Source organism: Pipistrellus kuhlii, unplaced genomic scaffold (genome assembly GCF_014108245.1).
Source record: "Pipistrellus kuhlii isolate mPipKuh1 unplaced genomic scaffold, mPipKuh1.p scaffold_m20_p_18, whole genome shotgun sequence".
NCBI classification, from domain to species: Eukaryota; Metazoa; Chordata; class Mammalia; order Chiroptera; family Vespertilionidae; genus Pipistrellus; species Pipistrellus kuhlii.
The window spans coordinates 22,789,018-22,810,092 of NW_023425493.1; the positions used below are offsets into that span (position 1 = coordinate 22,789,018).

At 39.9% G+C, this 21,075-nt stretch overlaps 1 protein-coding gene across 12 annotated transcripts in view; it reads right to left on the bottom strand.

Annotated features, from left to right (window-relative positions):
- The window catches only part of DNM3 (dynamin 3), a 358,762-nt gene that overhangs the window by 289,628 nt on the left and 48,059 nt on the right, over positions 1 to 21,075 (bottom strand). For all 12 annotated transcript variants that reach the window (XM_036442129.2, XM_036442127.2, XM_036442130.2 and 9 more), the window contains exon 2: positions 17,312 to 17,385. In XM_036442129.2, coding sequence (XP_036298022.1) covers positions 17,312 to 17,385 — 74 coding nt within the window. The remainder of the gene's footprint in view (positions 1 to 17,311; positions 17,386 to 21,075) is intronic.

Genomic DNA, 21,075 nt, shown 5'->3' on the forward strand with positions numbered 1-21,075 from the left:
CAAAACAGATAAAATTATAGTAGTTGGAAAAAGGAAACACATGTGCTATTCTCTCTGCCATGGTCCATAGACTATAGGGCTCTGGAACCTTTCCCCATGAAAATGTATACATTTACATTTACAGAATTTTCAGTATAATTTCAGGGTATCCAGATAACTCTGTTCTACCCTCCTCCTGACTGGAACATGTGCTTAAAGCACCTAGCATACTGCCTCCTGCAAACATTCAATAAATGTTTATAATCAGTGCCTATCAAAATATTACCTAACAAGGCCCTACTCCAGTACCATTTCCAATAAACACTTTCTTTGATTGCCTCCACTGTAAGGAATGCTTTTTTCCTCTAAATTTCTTAGGGCCCTGTGAATATGTTATTCGTGTGATTTTATAGATAGAAAGAACCTTAAAGACTCTATCCAAAATGACATGTTTAACACAATTCACATAACATGTATTACACTTACACAGCATAGTAACTATTTGTTTATATATCTTGTCTCCATGCTTAGATGCAGGAACTGTCTCTTCTACATCTTCGATTTAACATCCCATAAGGATTCAGGAAAGATTAAAAATAATAAATGAGTGAATGAATGAATAATTCTGAATGGAAGCTGAACCACTATTCACTATTTTTCAAGGACTTATGAGGCTTTAAATGTGTTTTTCAGTATTTTAGAACATCCAGTATTTTTCCCCCATTCGGTATGAATCAACACTATGGAACAAAATCTTTCTCTGCATAGACAAAAGATCAGGATCTTACCATGAGCCTTCTCCTCTCCTGGTCTAACCTGCTATAGATACTAACTATAAGATGCTCGAGAGTGTCTTATTGCTCTCTGAGCTTCATTTTAGTCAGATATTTAATACCACAAAAAAATATATTTTCAGTCTCCCAAAAGCTGTTCTGACTTCTGTGCTAAGGTTTTCAATTCCCTCGGTGAGCCAGCCTTCACCTGCATATTGTCCTTCTTAGGTTACAGAACTGAGACTATTTCCCATCCTGTACTATGATATATCCTTTCAACTGGGAGTTGAGTTTTCTGGCAACACAAAAATCTACTACTTATTAAGGAACTACTTACTCTAGGGGACACAAAGTGTTAACTGTGATTCACAATCTTATCCAAGTTGGAAAGTTCATATAACATGTATTACACTCACCAGAACTTACCAAGTTGGAAAGAGAAGACAAACGTATGAAAATGAAGCAAAGGATTTCAGTAAGATGCCGTGACAGAAATCAGCATCATGAACAACTGGCCAATGAAAGGTGTGCTTTGGTCCTTTTGGACTTGGTGAAGAGAGGGGTCTTTTAGACTGGGGAAGTTTTAAGGGGTTTATGGAAGGAGTTGAGTCTGAGCTAGACATAGGAGAGTTCGTGGAACTGGGGGAGAGCCAAGAAGAGAGAATATTTAAAACTACAAACAAATGATAACAAAATCACCCAGGTGGAGAAGCAAAAGGGACTGAGAATAAACCAGTTGGGCAAAAAAGCAAACATTCAATTAAAAAATATATTTGTAGAGTGAATGAATGAAAGAATGGAGCATTTACGAAAGAGTGTCAGAGACTAAATGCGCCTCTCTTTGTGGGTAAAAGCTAAAGAAGATGTTGCACATACAGCATTTGGCACTGGTCCTTCCATGCTCAGAATATAAAAAAATGTAGGCTTGCCCTAGCCAGTTTGGCTCAGTGGATAGAGCGTCAGCCTGGGGACTAAAGGGTCCCGTTCGATTCCAGTCAAGGGCACATGCCCAGATTACAGACTCCCCAAAAATAAACTGGAAGTAATTATACATCTTCCCCAAAATGTTTTCATTTATAACATTTAAAATAGAGTTTGAATGCACATATTCTTAGAACATATCAGTTGTATAAGGCAAGATATAAATTAATACACATTAACTTCTCTTAATACCCACAATATCCTGGAAAACAGGTGTTATTATCCCAGCTAAACTGTAACTTCTCTGTGCCTCAGTTTCCTCCTAAATAAAAATACAATAATATCCCACAAAGCTAACAAAATCAAGATTTACTAAAAATGTTCCTTAAATTTTTTTTACTGTATATGAGTATACCTTTATTACTCTTTAGTAATTCCAAGTATATTACTGGATCCCTTTTTTAATATATTTCAAGACATAGTGGATGTTTTGTATTTCAGAGTAGTCCATCTATACTGTGAACATAGAAGTAGGCTGCAAATGAAAGAACTACGTAAGCCGAAACCGGTTTGGCTCAGTGGATAGAGCGTTGGCTTGCGGACTGAAAGGTCCCGGGTTCGATTCCAGTCAAGGGCATGTACATTGGTTGCCGGCACATCACCAGTAGGGGGTGTGCAGGAGGCAGCTGGTCAATGTATCTCTCTCATCGATGTTTCTAGCTCTCTATCCCTCTTCCTTCCTCTCTGTGAAAAATCAATAAAATACATTAAAAAAAAGAAAGAACTATATAAACTAAATGAGAAAAAGTACTCATTTTTATCTGTTTCAGCGTAAATCTATAGTTTTGCCCAATTGCAAGCCCTGAAGCCATATGGACTTGTATAGCTAGTAATTTTTGATACTTCCTTTTTGAAAATGTCTTGACTTCTTTCTGAATTCTTCCCATCAATGCCAGGTGAGGTAGCTCTTATCACCTCTCACCTGGACACCTCATGCCCTGGCCTCTCCCTGTTTGATCTACCCTCCCCGTGTCTACACAGCAATCCATTCAACATGGATATACGGTTGTGGTTGTTGTTGTGGTTGTGATCGCAGCTTTATCGTTTCATTGGCCACATTGTGCTTTTTAAGTATCTGACTCCCTTTCAGGTATGTGGGTTCCTACAGGTCTATGACTATCTCATATTCGTCTCTGGTTCCTCTACCTCTCCCCCAGAACCTGAAACATACGGTGCATTCAGCATATACTGGGGGAAAGGGAATGAGTTCTTTTATAATTGTTTTTGTGTAACTAGGAAAGTTAGCATTTTTATTTATTTGTTTGTTTGTGTGGGTACTTGTGCATTCTTTAATTGATTTCAGAGAAAGGAAGAGGGAGAGAGAGATTGAAATATCAATGATAAGAGAGAATCATTGATTGGCTGCCTCCTACATACCCCCTCTTGGGGATCAAGCACATAACCTGGGCATGTGCCTTGACCAGGAATCGAACTCAACCACTGAGCCACACCTGCCAGGCTAGCATCTTACTTTAGGAAATTATATTATTTGTGAAATGATCAGACTTATTGTGTCTTATAAATGGAGATTTGTCAAATTTTCTAAAGTACAGCTGTGCATAGCTTCCATGCCAGTAAGTAGTTCATTAACTAATGCATTCATGCAGACAGCATTTTATGGTAACTGCTCCCCTGGCTAAAAGATAACATTTACCCAGTAACTCCCTGATTCATAAGAGAGTAAGAGCTAAGAGCCCACCCATCTGGAAGTAAAGGATTAAGGTTGCCATTACATGGTAATGTTATCCATATAAGGATTTCAAAAAAAAAAATTTAACATGCTGAGCCAGGTGTTTTAAAAAGAGATTATCAGTTTAAGCTGTTTTAACAGAACTTATCTATCTTCAAATTGTGGTGACACGGTATTAGTGAGCTAGATGTCTCTAATTTAAACACAACTGCTCAGCATCAGATCACTATAATTCACTAATTCTCTGCTGAGAACATATTTTTAGCTATTTCAGGGGAAAATTGCATAACAAAGTGTTGCCCCAGTTCCCTCAATTCTACTTATCCTACTTGAAATGCCACAATAGGAAATTGTTTTCATTAAAAATCATCCATTTTCACTGGCTGGTGTGGGTCAGTGGTTGAGCATTGACCAATGAACCAGGAGGTCATGGTTACATTCCTGGTCAGGGCACATGGCCAGGTTATGGGCTCGATGCCCAATAGGGGGTGTGCAGGAGGCAGCAGATCAGTGATTCTCTTTCATCATTGATATTTCTATCTCTCTCTCTCCCTTTCCCTTCCTCTTCTGAAATCAATAAGAATATATATTTTACAAAATCACCCATTTTCCAGTGATGTTTTCAAATGGTGTGATATAGAAGTTTCTGGATTCGTCCCCGAGAGCTAAATCTCTCCTTGTAAGAATGAGTAAGTATGCTGGCTGAAATGAAAGGTGATCACGTAAAATTCCACTGCCCCCAAAGGGAACTGCATTTCAAATACAAGAATACTAAGCAGCCAAATGGTCTAAGAACATCAGGGCTGACAGTCACTTTGCTATCTTAAGACAATTTCATTTTCCACTTTTGTCTCCAAGGGGTAACACTAGGCACTAGAAATCAAAGGAGGTTAAGAAATGTGTGAGGGGGAACGAGGTCCTTTTGTTACTGCAGAAGATCCCAGACCCTGTTCTGACAGGCCCTATTCCAATCCCTCATTGGGACATAAGAGGTAAGTTCATGGCAACCAAGAGGAGAAATGGTAAACAAGTCAGAAGAGAGAAACAGGACCCCAAATTATCTCAACAGGCTGGAATCATCAGTGGAATTTCACAAAAGAAATTTACTATCGTAATAAATGTAAAGTCCTGCTCTTACAACAATAAGTAGAATATCCAGGTGAAGTACAGAAAAAGAAGGGGGAAAAAAAAAAAAGAGTTGGCAAGTATAGTGGACTTCAGGTTCAATATCAACCAATCATAAAATGCTCCTGCCCCCAAAGTAATGTGACCTAAGACTGCATTCATTGCAAAACCATGTCTAAAACACGAAAGGCAGCCGTCCCTCTGAGCTACTGCCGGTAGAGCCCACAGGTTGCGCGAACAGCTTTCCTGACATGAAAAATGTGGAAAAGGATAATGTCCACAGAAGTGAGGAAACTCAACCCACACCCCGATTTCCTAAAGAAAATTAAAACAGAGGCTTAACAGAGATTCGGTGCTTTTTATTCTGAAGGAATTTAATTCAAAGCCAGAAAGCATCATTTTGGCTACTAGCATTCCTCTAGTTAAATTTAAGGAAAAGGAAGAAGCAGAAAGGTACTGTGAATAAACATAAAAAATTGAGAATTGGGTATCCTGAGTGCTTCACTAAGTTCTTATCTTTTTGAAGCTCAGGCAACTGGTATCATTGAAAGCGCAAGATAAATTGCCTAACCTCCCAAAACCAAAAATAATTATCATGATCAAATGTATAAATATGGCATTTAATTACCAAGGGGAAAATAACAGCCAAGTTTGTGATTTGTAGATAATTGCAAATATCGCATTCAGCTAGCATATGATGTTTGAAAGAACTACATCTTCCAGAACTATGAAGCCATAATTTTGGATATCTGCATCTAATACAAACTGAAGAAAAGACTGAGACCATCTCTTAGATGGCAATTTTTATTTGGTGGGAATTTTAGTGTTTTAAAGCTCTGAATTCCTTCTCTCCAAAAAAGAACTATTATATAAATGTCTACAGTAACCAGCCATTTCTTACCAAAAGCCATAATAACTACCTCTCTGAGTGAGAGAATAAAACAGAAGTAAAAAGGAAAGTGCTTTATTCGTATGCTGGCAGTAAAACCAGTGCTATTAATGATAACAAATGGAAATTATGGCCCCTTAAAAGAAAAGAATCATAATTTGGAAATGTACAGATGTATCCCTCCTCCAGGTGTAGAAACTCTTTTGCGTTCTAAGGCAGCAAAGAAGCATCTGAATAAGTTACTTGATGACTCACATTACAAAATAACTCTCTTTAAAATAGCCAGTGAATTTTCTGACCTATCCATTTAAGCACATGCACAAAATTTCATATCATTAATTTATATGGGATACAAACTGCCACTGTATTTTCACCCACGGAAGTTTATATTGGATAGGATCTCTCACAAGTCCTCAATGTCAGCGTTTGGTGGGGATGGAGAGCCACTCACTCATTCATGTAAACAAGCGGCTACCATTTTACAGGAGCTACATGCAGGTACTGGGCATCAAGTATAGCAGCCTCTGCCCTCAAGAAGTTCACTGATTACTAGATGAGACAGTCAGTCAGCTAAACACCAGGTCAGGGAACAATGAGATGGGGGGTATTAGAGAAGTCTATGCCAGGTGCCCTGGGGCAGAAGGAAAGGCACAGTAATTAAGGGAAGATGGATGTTGGAGAAGGCTTGCAGAAGCGGTGGCCTCTGAGCTTAAGCTCCTTTCACAGGAGAACTCAAGTGAGTCAGGAAGAGTGGATGACAGAAGGAATTCCGGAGAGGAACACGGCCTGAGACAGGCAGGCTCACTGTTGACTGATTAACACAAAAGGGAATGAGACTGGGAAGACAGGACGCATTAGGAAGGCTCTGGGGATAAACCTGAATACCTCAGCAATCCTATATGACTGATTTATGCCTTAGGTTAAACAATTGCCCACTGCCCTTGAGCTTGCATTGCAGTAAGCCTTCTAGACAGGATTCTTGAAATGTTTTCTTAACATATGGTATCACCCTGCTCAGAAATCTACAATGGCTTTCTGTCTTCAACCACAACATTCCAAACTCCCTACTAAAGTGCCAATGTTCTCGCTAAGATTGCAGCCTCAAGTCTTCGTCACCTTAGACTGAGTCCGCCTCATCATCAATATATATCCCATCCTCAAGACCTAACTTTAACTCTGACTCTCCACCTACAAATCACTCCGTTCACCCAAAGTACAATCAGCTCGGGGCCTCCACTGTCTAACTACTCAAACCCACTCGGATCTCTCCTTCCCCTGAAGGGTCAGTTCTGCTGTGTCTCCCCAGCACAGAAGCCATGGCTCTTATTTCAACCATATGATCCCCCAGGCCTTGCAAATACTGGGCCCAACGTACAAGAACTATGTAGTGAGGTATCAGATAAACAAATGGTTCCAATTGACACTGGGAGCAGAGAACATATTTTTAATCTCTTTTTAAAATATGGTAATATTTTTAATAACAATAGATGGTGTCAAATGGGAACTGGATTTAACGGGGTGATCACTTTGTAAATTATATATATATATATATATATATATATATATATATATATATATATATATATATATATGTCTAATGCCAGAGTTATACACCTAAAGCTAATATAATACTGTATGTCAAGGGTATTTTAAAAATAAAAATAAAATTTTTTTAAAGTATGAACACCTTGATTCTTATATACTGACTTTAGAGGATGTCCAGTTTTTACTTACTATTTGAATGTCACCTGTCGAGTTAGGCATCACTGTATGGTAGAGCATGACATATGGGGAAGAAGAGTTTTTTCTGGGGAAGAACACACAATCTGGCGATGAGACGCAGAGGCTTCGGGAAGCCACTGTCTAGGGATTCCGTGCCAGCCTGTAGTACTATGCTTCGGACATCATATTTCAAAGAAGAGAAATATTTCAAGGCCAAGTGTGCTCTGTACTGGCCAAGGTCACACGGTAAATCAGCAATACCATTCCGTTACACCGAGTTTTGCTACCTAAGCAGAAAATCTGCCTCTTGAGAAATCTGAGTATTCAGAAACAAATTCAAACTCGGGCACACATTAGCTCGCTGCAGGGAAAGAAAGGCAAGCAGACCACAAAGGAGGCTTTTAGAATGCAAAGCGCCACATGTAAAATAGCTCAAGGTTTGGTTGCTATTGTACTGGACCAGTGGATAACCAAGTAGGCAGCGTGTCCTACATTCATCAAAAGAGGCAGAGATAAGAGGTTTGCAATACTTTCCTGCCTTGAGATCAAATGGGAGGTTTTTCAGAGTGGCCGCCATGTTTTACATAAAAGAACAGGATAGAACAGCAATCGCCAGGATCATCACAACCAATAAAGAACCTCCAGTCTTCTTGTTTGAACTAAAGACTCAGCAAATAGGAATCTAGTCCAACATCTTAAAGAGGATTTAACCTTGGGACAGTGCGTATGTGATCAGTCACATGGTGTTTATTACGGAACAGCTTTGGGAAATAGAAGGCACGGACACCAGAGTGTGAGCAGGGTGCGAAGGCACACCCTCCTGCCCCCAACCCCCAAATAAGCACTCGTCTCTGTACATGACGAGGCCACAACTGCAGGGCCATTGGGAAGATGGACACAATTTTCTATTAGAAATGGTATGTGTCCATCTACCCAGTGTCTCTGCTGTTGTGGCCCAGTCACTTACAGACAGATTTACAGAAAGAGATTTATGAGGAGGGATAGGCTCACAGGATTAGGGAGGCTCAGAAGTCCCATCTGCAAGCAGTTCTAAGTGGCTGTGCCATTTTACACCAGGCACCACCTGTGGGTGAGAGCCCAGTTCCTCGTGTCCCCATCAGCACTCCGCAGGGCCAGTCTGCCTCCTTTGGGACATGCTCAGGGCTGCATGACGCTGTCTTCTCCTGGTGTTAACCGGCTTTTCCCTATTGACTCGGGATGCTGAGCAGGTTTCCAGGTGCTTATTCGCCACCCCTCTTTCTGCAGCTCCACTCTGCACCCCGCCCTCAGTAAACTACGGATCCCCGCCCCTGGATGGAGAACCCATATCTAACATTTTAACTCCCACATTCAGGTAAAACTAGACTAAGTATTGGTAGGACAATGTGCTCCTATCACTGGTACATTGAGCAATATCTTACAATACTTAAAATACAGCCTGCAATTTTCCATATGAATATTTTACAGATGGGCCTGCTATGTATTTCATGATATCAGTAAATTCTTGAGGTTTCCCTATAATTAAAAATAATAATAATAGTAATTTGGCTTGGTTAAGGTATTGTTTTGTGTTGTTTTTGTTTTTATTTTATTTTTTTATTTAATGTTTTCCTCTTAAAAAATGATAGGAATCTTCTCTTTAATATAAAAACCAGATAAAATCTGAGGTACTATAGTTTTACTTCCTAACCAATATACCTAAACAAATTACATAATTGAGGAAGTCACATAATATTGCATTTTTTTCCCAGACCTCTTGAATGCCTGAATACTAGGAAATAGAATAGTTTTCATAATTGAGTTGTAGTTGACAAATCTTGACCTTAGTACTTCCTCTATCCGGATCTGTTTTAACCAGAAGAATCACTTCGTGCTTTGGTCAGATTACCATGTAGGAGTCCAGCTCCCTCAGGAAGCCGGTCAGTTTGAGGAAGTCTGTGGACAGGGCTCCCTGCAGAACCAGGAACATGGAGGGCTGTTTCCCTTGGCTCCACTTCTTTCAACTCCCTGTGTTATCAGGGAAGGGCTGCCTTCCTTTTCTCTCCAGAAGTGATCACGTCCATGAGAAACACATTCAGATGGGAGCTTACATACATGACATGGACATTTTTACTGTGGTGCTGGGGCACCTGAAAGTCTGTCTCAGAGATTTTCAACCCTCATCTCATAGCACACATAAACCCATTACTAAAATTCTGCCACACACCCAAAAATATATTATATTTTCTGTTGATCTGACAAAAAAAAAAAGTATAATTTTGATTCATTCATACCATACAACTAATGTTGTGTTGGCTGTTGTCATTTTTTTTTTAATTTGACAATCTAAGGGAAAAGACTAAATAGTCAGATATTGCATGTTTTAAATAATCTTGCAGCACACCAGTTGAAAATCGCTGGTCTATCATATCACCCTCCCATTCCTAAACACCCAAAACTCTAAGAAATCAAAATCACAGGTTAACTTGGGCACTCAAATAAAGAAATATCAGAATTCTTAACCCAGCTCATTCTGAAAACATCTCAGTATTAACATCTCTTGCTTTCCTTATGCATTATAAATTAGCACCTTGATTAAAAATTTAGTGGCACTGCTTAAATTGTCAGGTCTGCAGCAATTTATCAATAAAACGTTGCTTGTATAATACATTAACACTTTTCCAAGTGTTTTCAAATATGTTACTTTATTTCTCTAAAATGTTGTCTTTGTCTCATCAGCTGTCAAACAGATTGAAATGTTGAAATCCTGTCTGTTTGCTACAAGTAGGGTTTTTTAAAGATTAGAAATAATTTATAAATCACTCTGAACTTACTGAAGATGGAATTACCTTAAGTTGCTAACCTTGGGTAGAGTGCTAGTAGCTGTTGCCACTTAGGTGATGTGGTTTTAAGAGCTTGAAAAAGCTCCTATGGATTAAAAACAAACAAACAAATAAATTAAAAAAAACCAACCCTCCCCTTCCCACAAGAAAACTCAGCTAGTACAGACTAACTTCTCATTTTTTGCTGTTAAAATGCGAAGGCCTTTGGAATATTAACACTTTAATGCTCATCCAATGATATTTTTTCCATTGTTTTTTTTTTTTTAATCTTTATTGCTGAAAGTATTACATATGTCCCATTTCCCCCCCATTTACCTCTTCTAGCCCTCCTCAGCCTCTACTCCCTGCCCCAGGCCTTCCATTGATTTTTAGAGAAGAAGGCAGGAAGGAGGAACAAGGAGGCAGCAGGAGAGAGAGGGAGACGCATCAATTTGTTGCCTCCTCAATGTGTCTTGACCAGGGCTGGGGATCAAATCTGCAACTCAGGTATGTGCCCTTGACTGGGAATCAAACCCTCAACCCTTTGGTGCATAGGCCAATGTTCTAAGCACTAAGATATGCCAGCCAGGGCGGAATATTAACACTTTAAACTATATCTATTACTTGTATCTTGGTGTAAATGAACTTAACAGATGATCCTTAAAAAGACTTTCAAGGTGATAAGAGGATGCAAAATTCAGGCACCTGGGAGAGATGCAGTAACATAAGGAGGAAAAATAAACATAGATATAGCATATTGAGACCAAAACACCAACTTAACTTCCGTTAACTAACACTTTATCTTCGATAAATCTTGAGATTCTACACAAACACTAAGGAGCTATTGTTATTCGTATACCTAAGATCATTACTGGCCAACTTTTGAAAATAAAGTCAAATGAAAGAGCTCCAGTATCTGTCGTGAAATACTGCTTTTTCTCAGCCTGGAATCATGAAATTTAAAACACATAAACTAAAAGTAACACTTTTAAAATAGCTAAGCCCAGTCCAATTAGAAGTCTTGATGGATAGATAATGCGTATCCCTTTCCTCAACATACATACACAAAACCCGCTCTAATAAATTAATAAAATAAAATAAAAACAGTATAGTGTATATGTGGGGACACACACACACACCATAGATTGCAATTCTTTCGAAGCTGAAGAGAATGAAGCCACAGTCCAAATGCAGCCCCTTGACCCACAGGAACCACAAACCCCACCTGTCGATCATCATGCTGCCATCACAGTGACATGTTCTGCTCCCAAAACCTTGTATCTCACTTCTGATAGCTGCCATTCCTGGTAATAGATCACCCCTCACTAACCAAAAGAAACAGGTTTACCATGAGAAGAGAGAAGGTGCTCAGAAAACTATGGAATACGTATTCATTATGCATTTACTTTTCTGAATATCCCAATTTAACAATCTCAATAGCATAGATATAAAATAATTTTAAATTTTATTTAAAAGGCTAGCAACAACTTAGACAACAATAAACAATTTAGACAACATCCCAAATTACACCTATCAAAATAGACCTGCATTATAATTAAGTATGTTGGGATGTTTATTCTGAATCCTGCACCTATAATTGGTCAACAAAAAGCCTACACAGAGTCTAACATGGACATTGGTAGGCCTGGACACAGCAAAATGAAACATTAAAATAATACAGTGATGAAGCGTTAGATATGTCATGTACATATCAAGAAAAAAAGAAAGGTTTTGATGAGTAATGAGAGGAACAAGGACACATGGATATTCAAAATGAAAATCATAATTGACATGCCTTAGATTTGAGACCCTCCAAAGACAGAAACTCTCAAAGTGCTTTTGACTCATGGCTTGTCAGTCACATTACTTATGAAGTATTGCATGGCCCCAAATTCCTATCTAACTAAGCAATAAAATTGCTTGGTAGATGAGCCAGGTAATTCCATCCAGGCCTCATGCAAAGGTTTAAAAAAATTAGGTCTGCCGAAACCAGTTTGGCTCAATGGATAGAGCATCAGCTTGGGGACTGAAAGGTCCCGGGTTCGATTCCTATCAAGGGCATGTACCTTAGTTGCGGGAATATCCCCAGTAGGGGGTGTGCAAGAGGCAGCTGATAGATGACTCTCTTATTGATGTTTTCTAACTCTCTATCTCTCTCCCTTCCTCTCTGTACAAAATCAATAAAATATATATTTTTTTTAAAGTTAGGTCTCTTTAAATATTAGACAAAATGAGAGTAGCAGGAAGACAACTGAAGAAACATCCTTTGCAAGACACAAGCTGGCAACTTCTCTGTTGTGTGGCTCACAGTGGGGATTTAAAATCTGCTGAATGAAATCATGCATGCAAAAATATGAGGATAAAAATGTACCCAACAAATACACTTTGGGAAAACAATGAGAAGAAATTCCAACAAGTGTGCAGGAGATTTGTTATTAAACTAACATAATCACTTGAAAAGTACTTAATGGGACTTTAGTTTCCTTTGTAAAATAAACACCTCTGGTTAATATAAAACCATCTTGGAAGCCAGCAGAGTAGCTAGACTATGGTGTGTTGGTGTGCTGTTTGGACAACAGAAAAAAAAGAGTTTCTAAAAGGTATGGGCGATAGCAGTCAACAGATGAGATAACCCATCCTGCCCTGATGGTCACGCAAACACTGACGTCAACGTTTTGTGGAGAATGAAGATGCAGGCTGTGGGAAAGATAACGCATGTCCCACAGAGAAGGGGAAGGCAGAGAAAATGCATTCCAGAATATTCCAACTCATCCAACACCTGTGATCTGGAAGTCCAAGGGGAAAGAATGAGAGTGGAAGGAGTAGGTAAGTAGTGACTGTTTGTTAGTGGATCTCAGCCAGGGGCATGATGTGAAACAAGTCTATTCACTTTCCTTCAATTAAAAAGCACATCTTCTCCGCTCAGATCTAAATAAATATTAATACATCTACAAATCTACAGTTATCTTTTAATCCTCTTCACCATCAATTATTTCAAAACAACACAGTTTAAAAAAAAAATGGGAGTGCAGAAGGGACAGAAAGAAAGAGAAGTCCCCAAATTAAAGAATATGACATCTCCTTTCCATCCAGCCTCTTTCAGCAGACATAGTTCTAGAGCCGACATTAGATGGACCAAAAGGGGCTCAGGTCAGAGAACTATAATTTTTGGATTGGAAACTCAAGGCAATCACAATTCTTTCTCCCACCCCACCCCACCCCCGAAAATGGAATAGAGACAAACAAATTATTGCCAACTCAAGTAATCTAAACCTCAGAATCAGGAATGGTAATTCCATTGAAAATATTTTTTTTTTTTCATTTTCTTAAGGAAGAAATATATCTTTAATTCAGTAATTTCCTTCCTAAGTGGAAATGTATGTGGTGTTAAAGAGCAGTCATCTAACTGGGAAGAAACAAAATTTGGGTCAGGTTTGCTTAGAATAGCCTCTGAAACTTTTCTAAAAAATTTTGAAAGTTGAGTGAAAATTGTTGTGGACTTTGTATTAGAAATTACATAACTGAGCAACTGGAAATTCTAAGTCTATTAATAAATGTGTACTCAGCCAAAACCGGTTTGGCTTAGTGGATAGAGCGTCGGCCTGCGTATAGAAAGGTTCCGGGTTCGATTCCGGTCAAGGGCATGTACCTTGGTTGCAGGCACATCCCCAGTAGGGGGTGTGCAAGAGGCAGCTAATCGATGATTCTCCCTCATCGATGTTTCTAACTCTCTGTCCCTCTCTCTTCCTCTCTGTAAAAAATCAATAAAATATATTTAAAAATAAATAAATAATAAATGTGTACTCAATCTTTAAGGTAAGAAAAAATTACCAACAAAAGAAAAGCAGTAAAAAAATAAATAAATAAATAACAGGTTCCGAATGTTGTGAAAAGGAAGGAAGGAGGAGGACCCCAGCTCAGAGAGATGAGCGTGTATGTGGTTACTGTTGCAAAGATTTCACCTGGATATTTGTACTCTGCCAGGGAGGTAAGTCGATTATGTAACAACAACCTAACTAGGTGTTATTAGAACCTCAGCCTCTAAGAATCTAAGAAGATCCTCAGACATACATAGATCTAATCATTACATTGCACACCTTAAACTTACACAACGCCTTATGTTAGTTATTTCTAAATAAAGCTGCGGTGCGGGTCCTCAGGCTCTGAAATGCCAGGGCCAGATGTGCTGGTGTCGGAGCTGAGGGTCCCCGGCAGCAGCAGGACAACACACTTCGGTCATGAACACACTTCGGCCTGCTCTGGTCCAAGCACAGTGTGCAGACCCAGATGAAGGCTTCATGAGCAAACATATGGACAGGTGTTTTTTTTTTAATGATGGGTAATTTCCCAATAAAAGGAGCCTATTTAGAAAAAGAAGAAGAAGAAGGAGGAGGAGGGGGGGGAGGGGAGGGAGGAGGAGGAGAAGGGGTAAGGGGAGGAGGGGGAGAAGGAAGAGGAGGAGGAGGAGGGGGAGGAGGAAGAGGAGGAGGAGGAGGGGGAGGAGGAGGAGGAGGAAAAGGAAGAGGAGGAGGAGGAGAAGGAGGGGGAGAAGAGGAACCTAGAAAAAGAAAACAACAGGAAAGAATTAAATGAACTGGTTCTGAGTGCTTCTCACAGTGTGACTCAGGGAGCAACGCTCTAAAGAACATCTTCCCTGGCAGTAGTTCTTTACAACCAGCAACCTGGGCCCTGCCCAGACCTGCTGAATCACAGCTTCTTCGGGGGAGGCCCAGCAATCCCCAGGAATCTCATGCGCATGGAAATGTCAAAATAACTCCACTCAAGGGACATTAAACCAGGAATCTGCGCTTGGTATGCTAACCTCCCCACCGATGGAAAGCAAGCAGGAGCCAGCACTGGACCAGAACAAGGTCAAAGCTGTAGTTAAGAAAGAATGTTTTCAGAATCACATTTGTTTTCACCATGAGTGAAAAGAAAATAAAGATTTAGTCCTCTGCAAAAACAGACTACCATACTAAAATGTCTATTTTAATCATATTCGGATATTTAAACGTAAAACAAAATGAGATCCGTAGTTTTAAAATATTTCTAATATTGTTATTCAAAGTAAGACTTGTGTGTTTTCACTAATATATATCTCAGTCTAAGTTATGACTGCAGAAAGCAAGTCCCAGTCATTGTATATACATGAGGGTTTAAAGTCTCTAAATCTACAAACTTCTTTAAAATAGCTCACCTGTGAAAAGGGGATGTTTTTTCTCTGGACACTGCCTGTTACAGGAGGAAGCAATCTCCTCAAAGACCCTCTGCCCAGTTGCACCTGGACTCACAAGGCCCTTCATGCAGACCTGAGGGTGGAGCCTGGTGGGCAGCCCCTCACTCCGACCCTGGCGACTCAGCAGCCTCACAAGCCTCACTCCTCAGACCTGAGCTCTGTGTCTCCATCTTTGTCCAAATGGTCATTGACAGCAACTCCGACCAAGGACCCAAAATACTGAATAGTAACAGCTCTCTAATAAATTATGAGCCCTATGTAATTTTTAAAACGTGGTCACATTACATGGTGTGGTCAAGGCAATTCAAATGTGGGAAATCAAATGTTGATGAATTAATAATATATTTGATGTGCGTGAAAGGAGGAAGCAGCAAGGAAATCTTTTACAAAAGATCACTTCTGTAATTTGAACAATTATCTTCAATTTACCCATTTTGTAATTTCTGATTTTTAACATCTTCATTTCTTATACTAATGTCATTGAAATAAAGGAGAGGGAGGTGATGCAATAGCAGTTAGAGGAATATTTTAACATAGTGAAGTACTCCAGGAGACAAAACCACTTGTCCTTACCCATGCTCTACAGGTTTTACTTTTGTAAGTCCTTAACAGCCAGTAACTTTTAAACCAAAGACTTGGATTCTGATATTTTAAAAAACCACCTTTCCTTCAGGGGGAAGGGCACATCAAATTCCCAATAGATCACTTCTTTTTATAAATATACTTTATTGATTTTTTTTACAGAGAAAGGGATAGTTAGAAACATTGATGAGAGAGAAACATCTATCAGCTGCCTCCTGCATACCTCCCACTGGGGATGTGCCCAAAACCAAGGTACATGCCCTTGACCGGAATCAAACCTAGGACCCCCCCCAATCCACAGGCCAACGCTCTATCCACCGAGCAAAACAGGTCAGAGCTAGATCACTTCTTAAGGCAGTGACATTTTCAACATACTCAGTAATTCATCAAAAATAGAACACTCAGCCTGGCCTGCATGGCTCAGTGGTTGAATGTTGACCTATGAACCAGAAGGTCACTGTTTGATTCCGGGTCAGAGCACATGCCCAGGTTATGGGCTCGATCTCCAATGTGGGGCATGCAGGAGGCAGCCAATCAATGATTCTCTCTCATCATTGATGTTTCTATCTCTCTCTCCCTCTCCCTTCCTCTATGAAGTCAATAAAAACATATTTTTTAAAAACAGAACACTCAGACATATTAGCTTTCTCAGTCTGACATGTCACTTAACCCGTAAACAATAAGATCAGGTGCTGAGCAGAAGGCCCAGTGGGTTGCTGGCAAATGTTTAACAGCTGGCACCCGAAGGGGCAAAGAGGCCTGATCTGTATGCAGCATTTGCCAATTTCCATCCTGTAATTCTCCCACCATGACCATCTTCAAGCTACCTCTGTGATGTCATTGAATACAGAGATGGAACAGGAGGTCCACCATCAGATCTCGGAAGCTGGCCCAAGCCAGATTCAACATGGCACCAGGGGAAGCCAATGGTCACTGAAAACTGTCCCCTTGTCTTATGAAGACCCTCTACATACTCCCTTGCTCTTGATACTGCAGTCCTTACCCATCACCTCAGCAACGCCTTGTCCGGCTCTTGTCCCCCAAGCCACACCTTTAGAATCCCCTCAGGGGCACGAAAGGACATCTCCTATACTGCAACCACACGAAAGAGCAAAACGGGGGATGGGAGGAGAGGGGGGAGGGGGAGACTGCAGGTGAGTTTGCACTTAGTGGTGGAGTGGAGGGATTCCTCACTCGATGGCTTTATTTCTCCAGAAAGTAGGAGTATTCATGTTTATGCCATACAGTACAGATGAATTAATTACAAAGATAAAATGTTATTTTCTAGACATAATTACCATAATAAAAATGTTATTTTCCGGGTGTTTAAAAATCTACAATCAAATGAAGCTTTCCCATTAATAAATCAAAGGAATTAAAAGAATAGTGAAGGAGGGAGCATTTGGAGAGAAGTGCAGGCAACTCCCCACAGCAAGGTGACCACAGAAACGTTTCTGTGGCTACACCTTAACCCCGGAGGCACCAGATATACGAGATGGAGATGTCCGTGTGGCAAGCATCCTCTTTCCTTACCTGCTTTGGAAGTAACAAGCTGTAGTACAAGAGGCCGTCTTGTCACGATGCCTGATCCTCGAGGGAGAAAGTCTCTAAAAAAAAAAAAGAAGAAGAAGAAGAAGAAATAGATTGAGGCATTAAGGAATTCTGATGTCTTGTAAATTTATGTCACATTCCAGAATAATTCTCCTAATTCCAAGCTTTTCAATGTATCACATGTCTAAAGAAGGCCAGACCCATCTTATCAAAGAAGCATTTGCCAGAAGTAAAAATAAATAAAAGGTTGGGCCTCTTTTTTTTTTTTTTTTTTTTAAGTATTTTATTGATTTTTTACAGAGAGGAAGGGAGAGGGATAGAGAGTTAGAAACATCGGTCAGCTGCCTCCCTGCACACCTCCTGCTGGGGATGTGCCCGCAACCAAGGTACATGCCCTTGACTGGAATTGAACTTGGGACCTTTCAGTCCACAGGCTGACACTCTATCCACTGAGCCAAACTGGTTAGGGCAGGGCCGGCCTCTTATATTGCATCCTGAGCCATGTGCCTTATCCTGATGGCTGGAATTAAGGACAGTTTGCCTCTATTTACTGTGTACTGTCAATTAGCTTGTATGATCAGAGAATTCGCATTAACAGAAACACTTGATGCAGAAATTAATCCTTAAACTTTTTTAGAATTAAAAAATTCAGTACTCCATCTGACTTCAAGATCAATATTAGTACCATCAAATACTGACCATTATTAAAGGGACATTAGATTATATCTTCTAAATATCCTGAAATTTTTCTCCACATAAAACGCGAGACCAAGTGCAGATAAATATTGTGTGTGTAGAATTAATAGCAATATATATTGCAATGTAAGTTTGATTTATTTCACTCCTGACAAATGGAAGTTTTTAATAAACAAAGATGCATTTGAATGGCATGTTAATATAACTAGATCAATAAAACTGCAGCAAAGAAAGTATTATATAATCACATCTGCAGTGCCACATAAATTTTGCCAATTCTGTGGCGTCAAAGAATTCATGCACGTGCCTAAGACACAATTTTTAAACACATTTAGAATGCCTCACAACTTTGAGAAAAACCATCATTTTAAGAAATCACAGAGTACTATTCTATTCAAAGTATGTCTCTGACTGAATGCCAATGTTTCTCAAAAACTGGTTCTAAGACAACCAGATAGTGTTATAACCACTGATGCCCACCACCCATCCGGAACCTACAACTTCAGGAATATTCAGGGGTATTCAGCCTCTGTGCTCTTTAACAGGCTCGGGGGTTGCCAAGGGGGGCGGTCGGATGCTCACCTTGGATTGAGCACTGGCCTCCACTTAGTGGGTGAAAATGGCAGGGGGTGTACTGAGAGTTGTGTAGGAAACTGGCACACCAGAACTTCAGATGGGGTTTCAATGAAACAGGTAGAGGCCAGCAAGAAAGCTGCAAAAGCCTCTAGCTGCCCTTTAGAATGAGGAGTCACAGACATAAATTTAAGCACAAATTCCCCTATACCATTCATTTTGCTGACAGGGGAAATAACACAGAACAGCCTTTTTACTAAGTGAGTAACTTCACTCCTTAACTCCAAGGCCAAGTTCATTTAGAATGTCACTATACTAGTATGTGACTAAAATAAAGAGTGGTGAAGCTACCAACTTGTCTTTTCTCTAAAAAAATAAATAAATAAATAAAAAATGCCACCTGAAATAAAGATTATTTATTCATTAAAAAAAAAAATTGAGGAAGAAGTGCTAGGGAGAGACTGTGGGCCCTGCACCGGTGGGCACTGAGTCTGAAATCCAGTAGGAAGATACAGGCCTGCACACAGAAAAGCATTCAAGATAAACTACACCGCAGTTCAGGAAAGAGAGACGCTCCTTTTGAAAATGTCTGCATCCATATAGTTTAATATTCTTTTAATGTTCTCCAAGGACCATATTAGAATATCTGCCAATTTGGGTGGTTGCAATAACCATTTTAAATTTAATCAAAACGTAGAGAGCATCTACTCTGTTCCTAGAGCCAAAAGAGGAGGTTAATTTGATCATCAAACATATAAAGAAAAGAAAATTTCAGAACAGAGAGCTGGAGAGCTACTGGACCACAGATGTCTGAGCTATGGGACCACGGATGAGGTTTCAGAATGTATTGATGCCAATGAGAAACATATCGGTCTTAATGCCATTTAATGAATCAGTAAAATATTTTTTTAAGTCAAGGTAGAGAAGAAGGGAGGGAGGGAGGAAGAGGGGGGGAAAGGAGATCTCTTTGTGCTAGGTTCTGTTTCAGCTCATGCTTACGGCCATATATTGATAATCCTTTTGAATATCATTAAAGCAAAACAGAATGTACCAAGCACTTTAAATAGCAAATAACTACCATGTGTTTGTCTGAAAAGAAAGCCCACAGATACCTCTTACTTTTTTATTTGGCAAACAGAATAAGAGGGATAAACAGACTCAGCTATATCCAGGTCCCTACTCACTACTTCACACTGCCTGGCCCCTGGCATGGCTCCATTAGTCCTCCCGAAGTCCAGAGACTTGGGAACCAAATCTTGCTGTTTGGAGATCTCCCCTGACTTTACAGGATGATCGGAAGTGCAATGACACCCTAGAGAGGATTTCTGTCTGCTGGAGAGCGAGAGGCTAGCCTGGCATCTGGGAGACGCTCAGTATGTGGATCAGCAGCATGGAAACCACATGCCCAGCACAGGCTCCTGAGGAGAGGGCTGAGGGGTGAGCCCTCCAGTGACACACTGAGAACCTGGCTTTGAGTCCAGCCCTCGCACTGAATGGGCAGAATTCCCTCTAAACTCCGTCTCTTTTGCTACTAAACTGAGATAATCCTGTGGATCAAAGGAAATACAACATGTGACAACTTTTTAAAAAATATACTTTATTGATTTTTCACAGAGAGGAAGAGAGAGGGATAGAGAGTTAGAAACATCGATGAGAGAGAAACGTTGATCAGCTGCCTCCTGCACAACCCCCACTGGGAATGTGCCCACAACCAAGGTACATACCCTTGGCTGGAATTGAACCCGGGACTCTTCAGTCCACAGGCTGACGCTCTATCCACTGAGCCAAACCGGTTTCAGCTTCATATGACAACTTTTTAAAAACACACGTACCATGGGAGAAAATAGTACTGTTACTGTTATTATAGCTATGATATAGACATAGTATATTTTCCTTTATAGTGTAGCAGTCTCTTATCTAAAAAAAAAAAAAACTAAAAACAAAACAAAACAAAAAAACAACGCAACTAAGTCTCTACATACAATATACTTTTTTATTAATTTCTTTATTGATTAAGGTATCATATATTTGTCCTCAACCCCCCATTCCAATCCCCCACACCCACCCCCACTCATGCCCCCTACATACAATATTTTAACATTTCATGAATGGCGTTTGGAGGTGATGGGCCTCAAACCCCACCTGAACTGTTCCCTTGGTGTTGGCCAGCTGTACTGGTTTGGAAAGCTCAGCCTGATTCCTAGTCCCATTGACAGGGACCCAAGGCACTGACACAAACAACCATGAATCATTCAGTTGCCATTGAGTGCCATCATCCATGTGAATTTTATTATGTTCTGTGCAAAGGTGGTTGGTTTTCTCCCATATTACTTTGCTAAATTATTGCAAAAAAAAAAAATCAATCATGACTGTGTCTTTAGATTACTTTGTTTTTAAACTACATATTTTGTTTGTTTATGGTCTAATACATATATACAAAAAGAACATTTGTATGCCATTTTCCTCCAACAAGAACC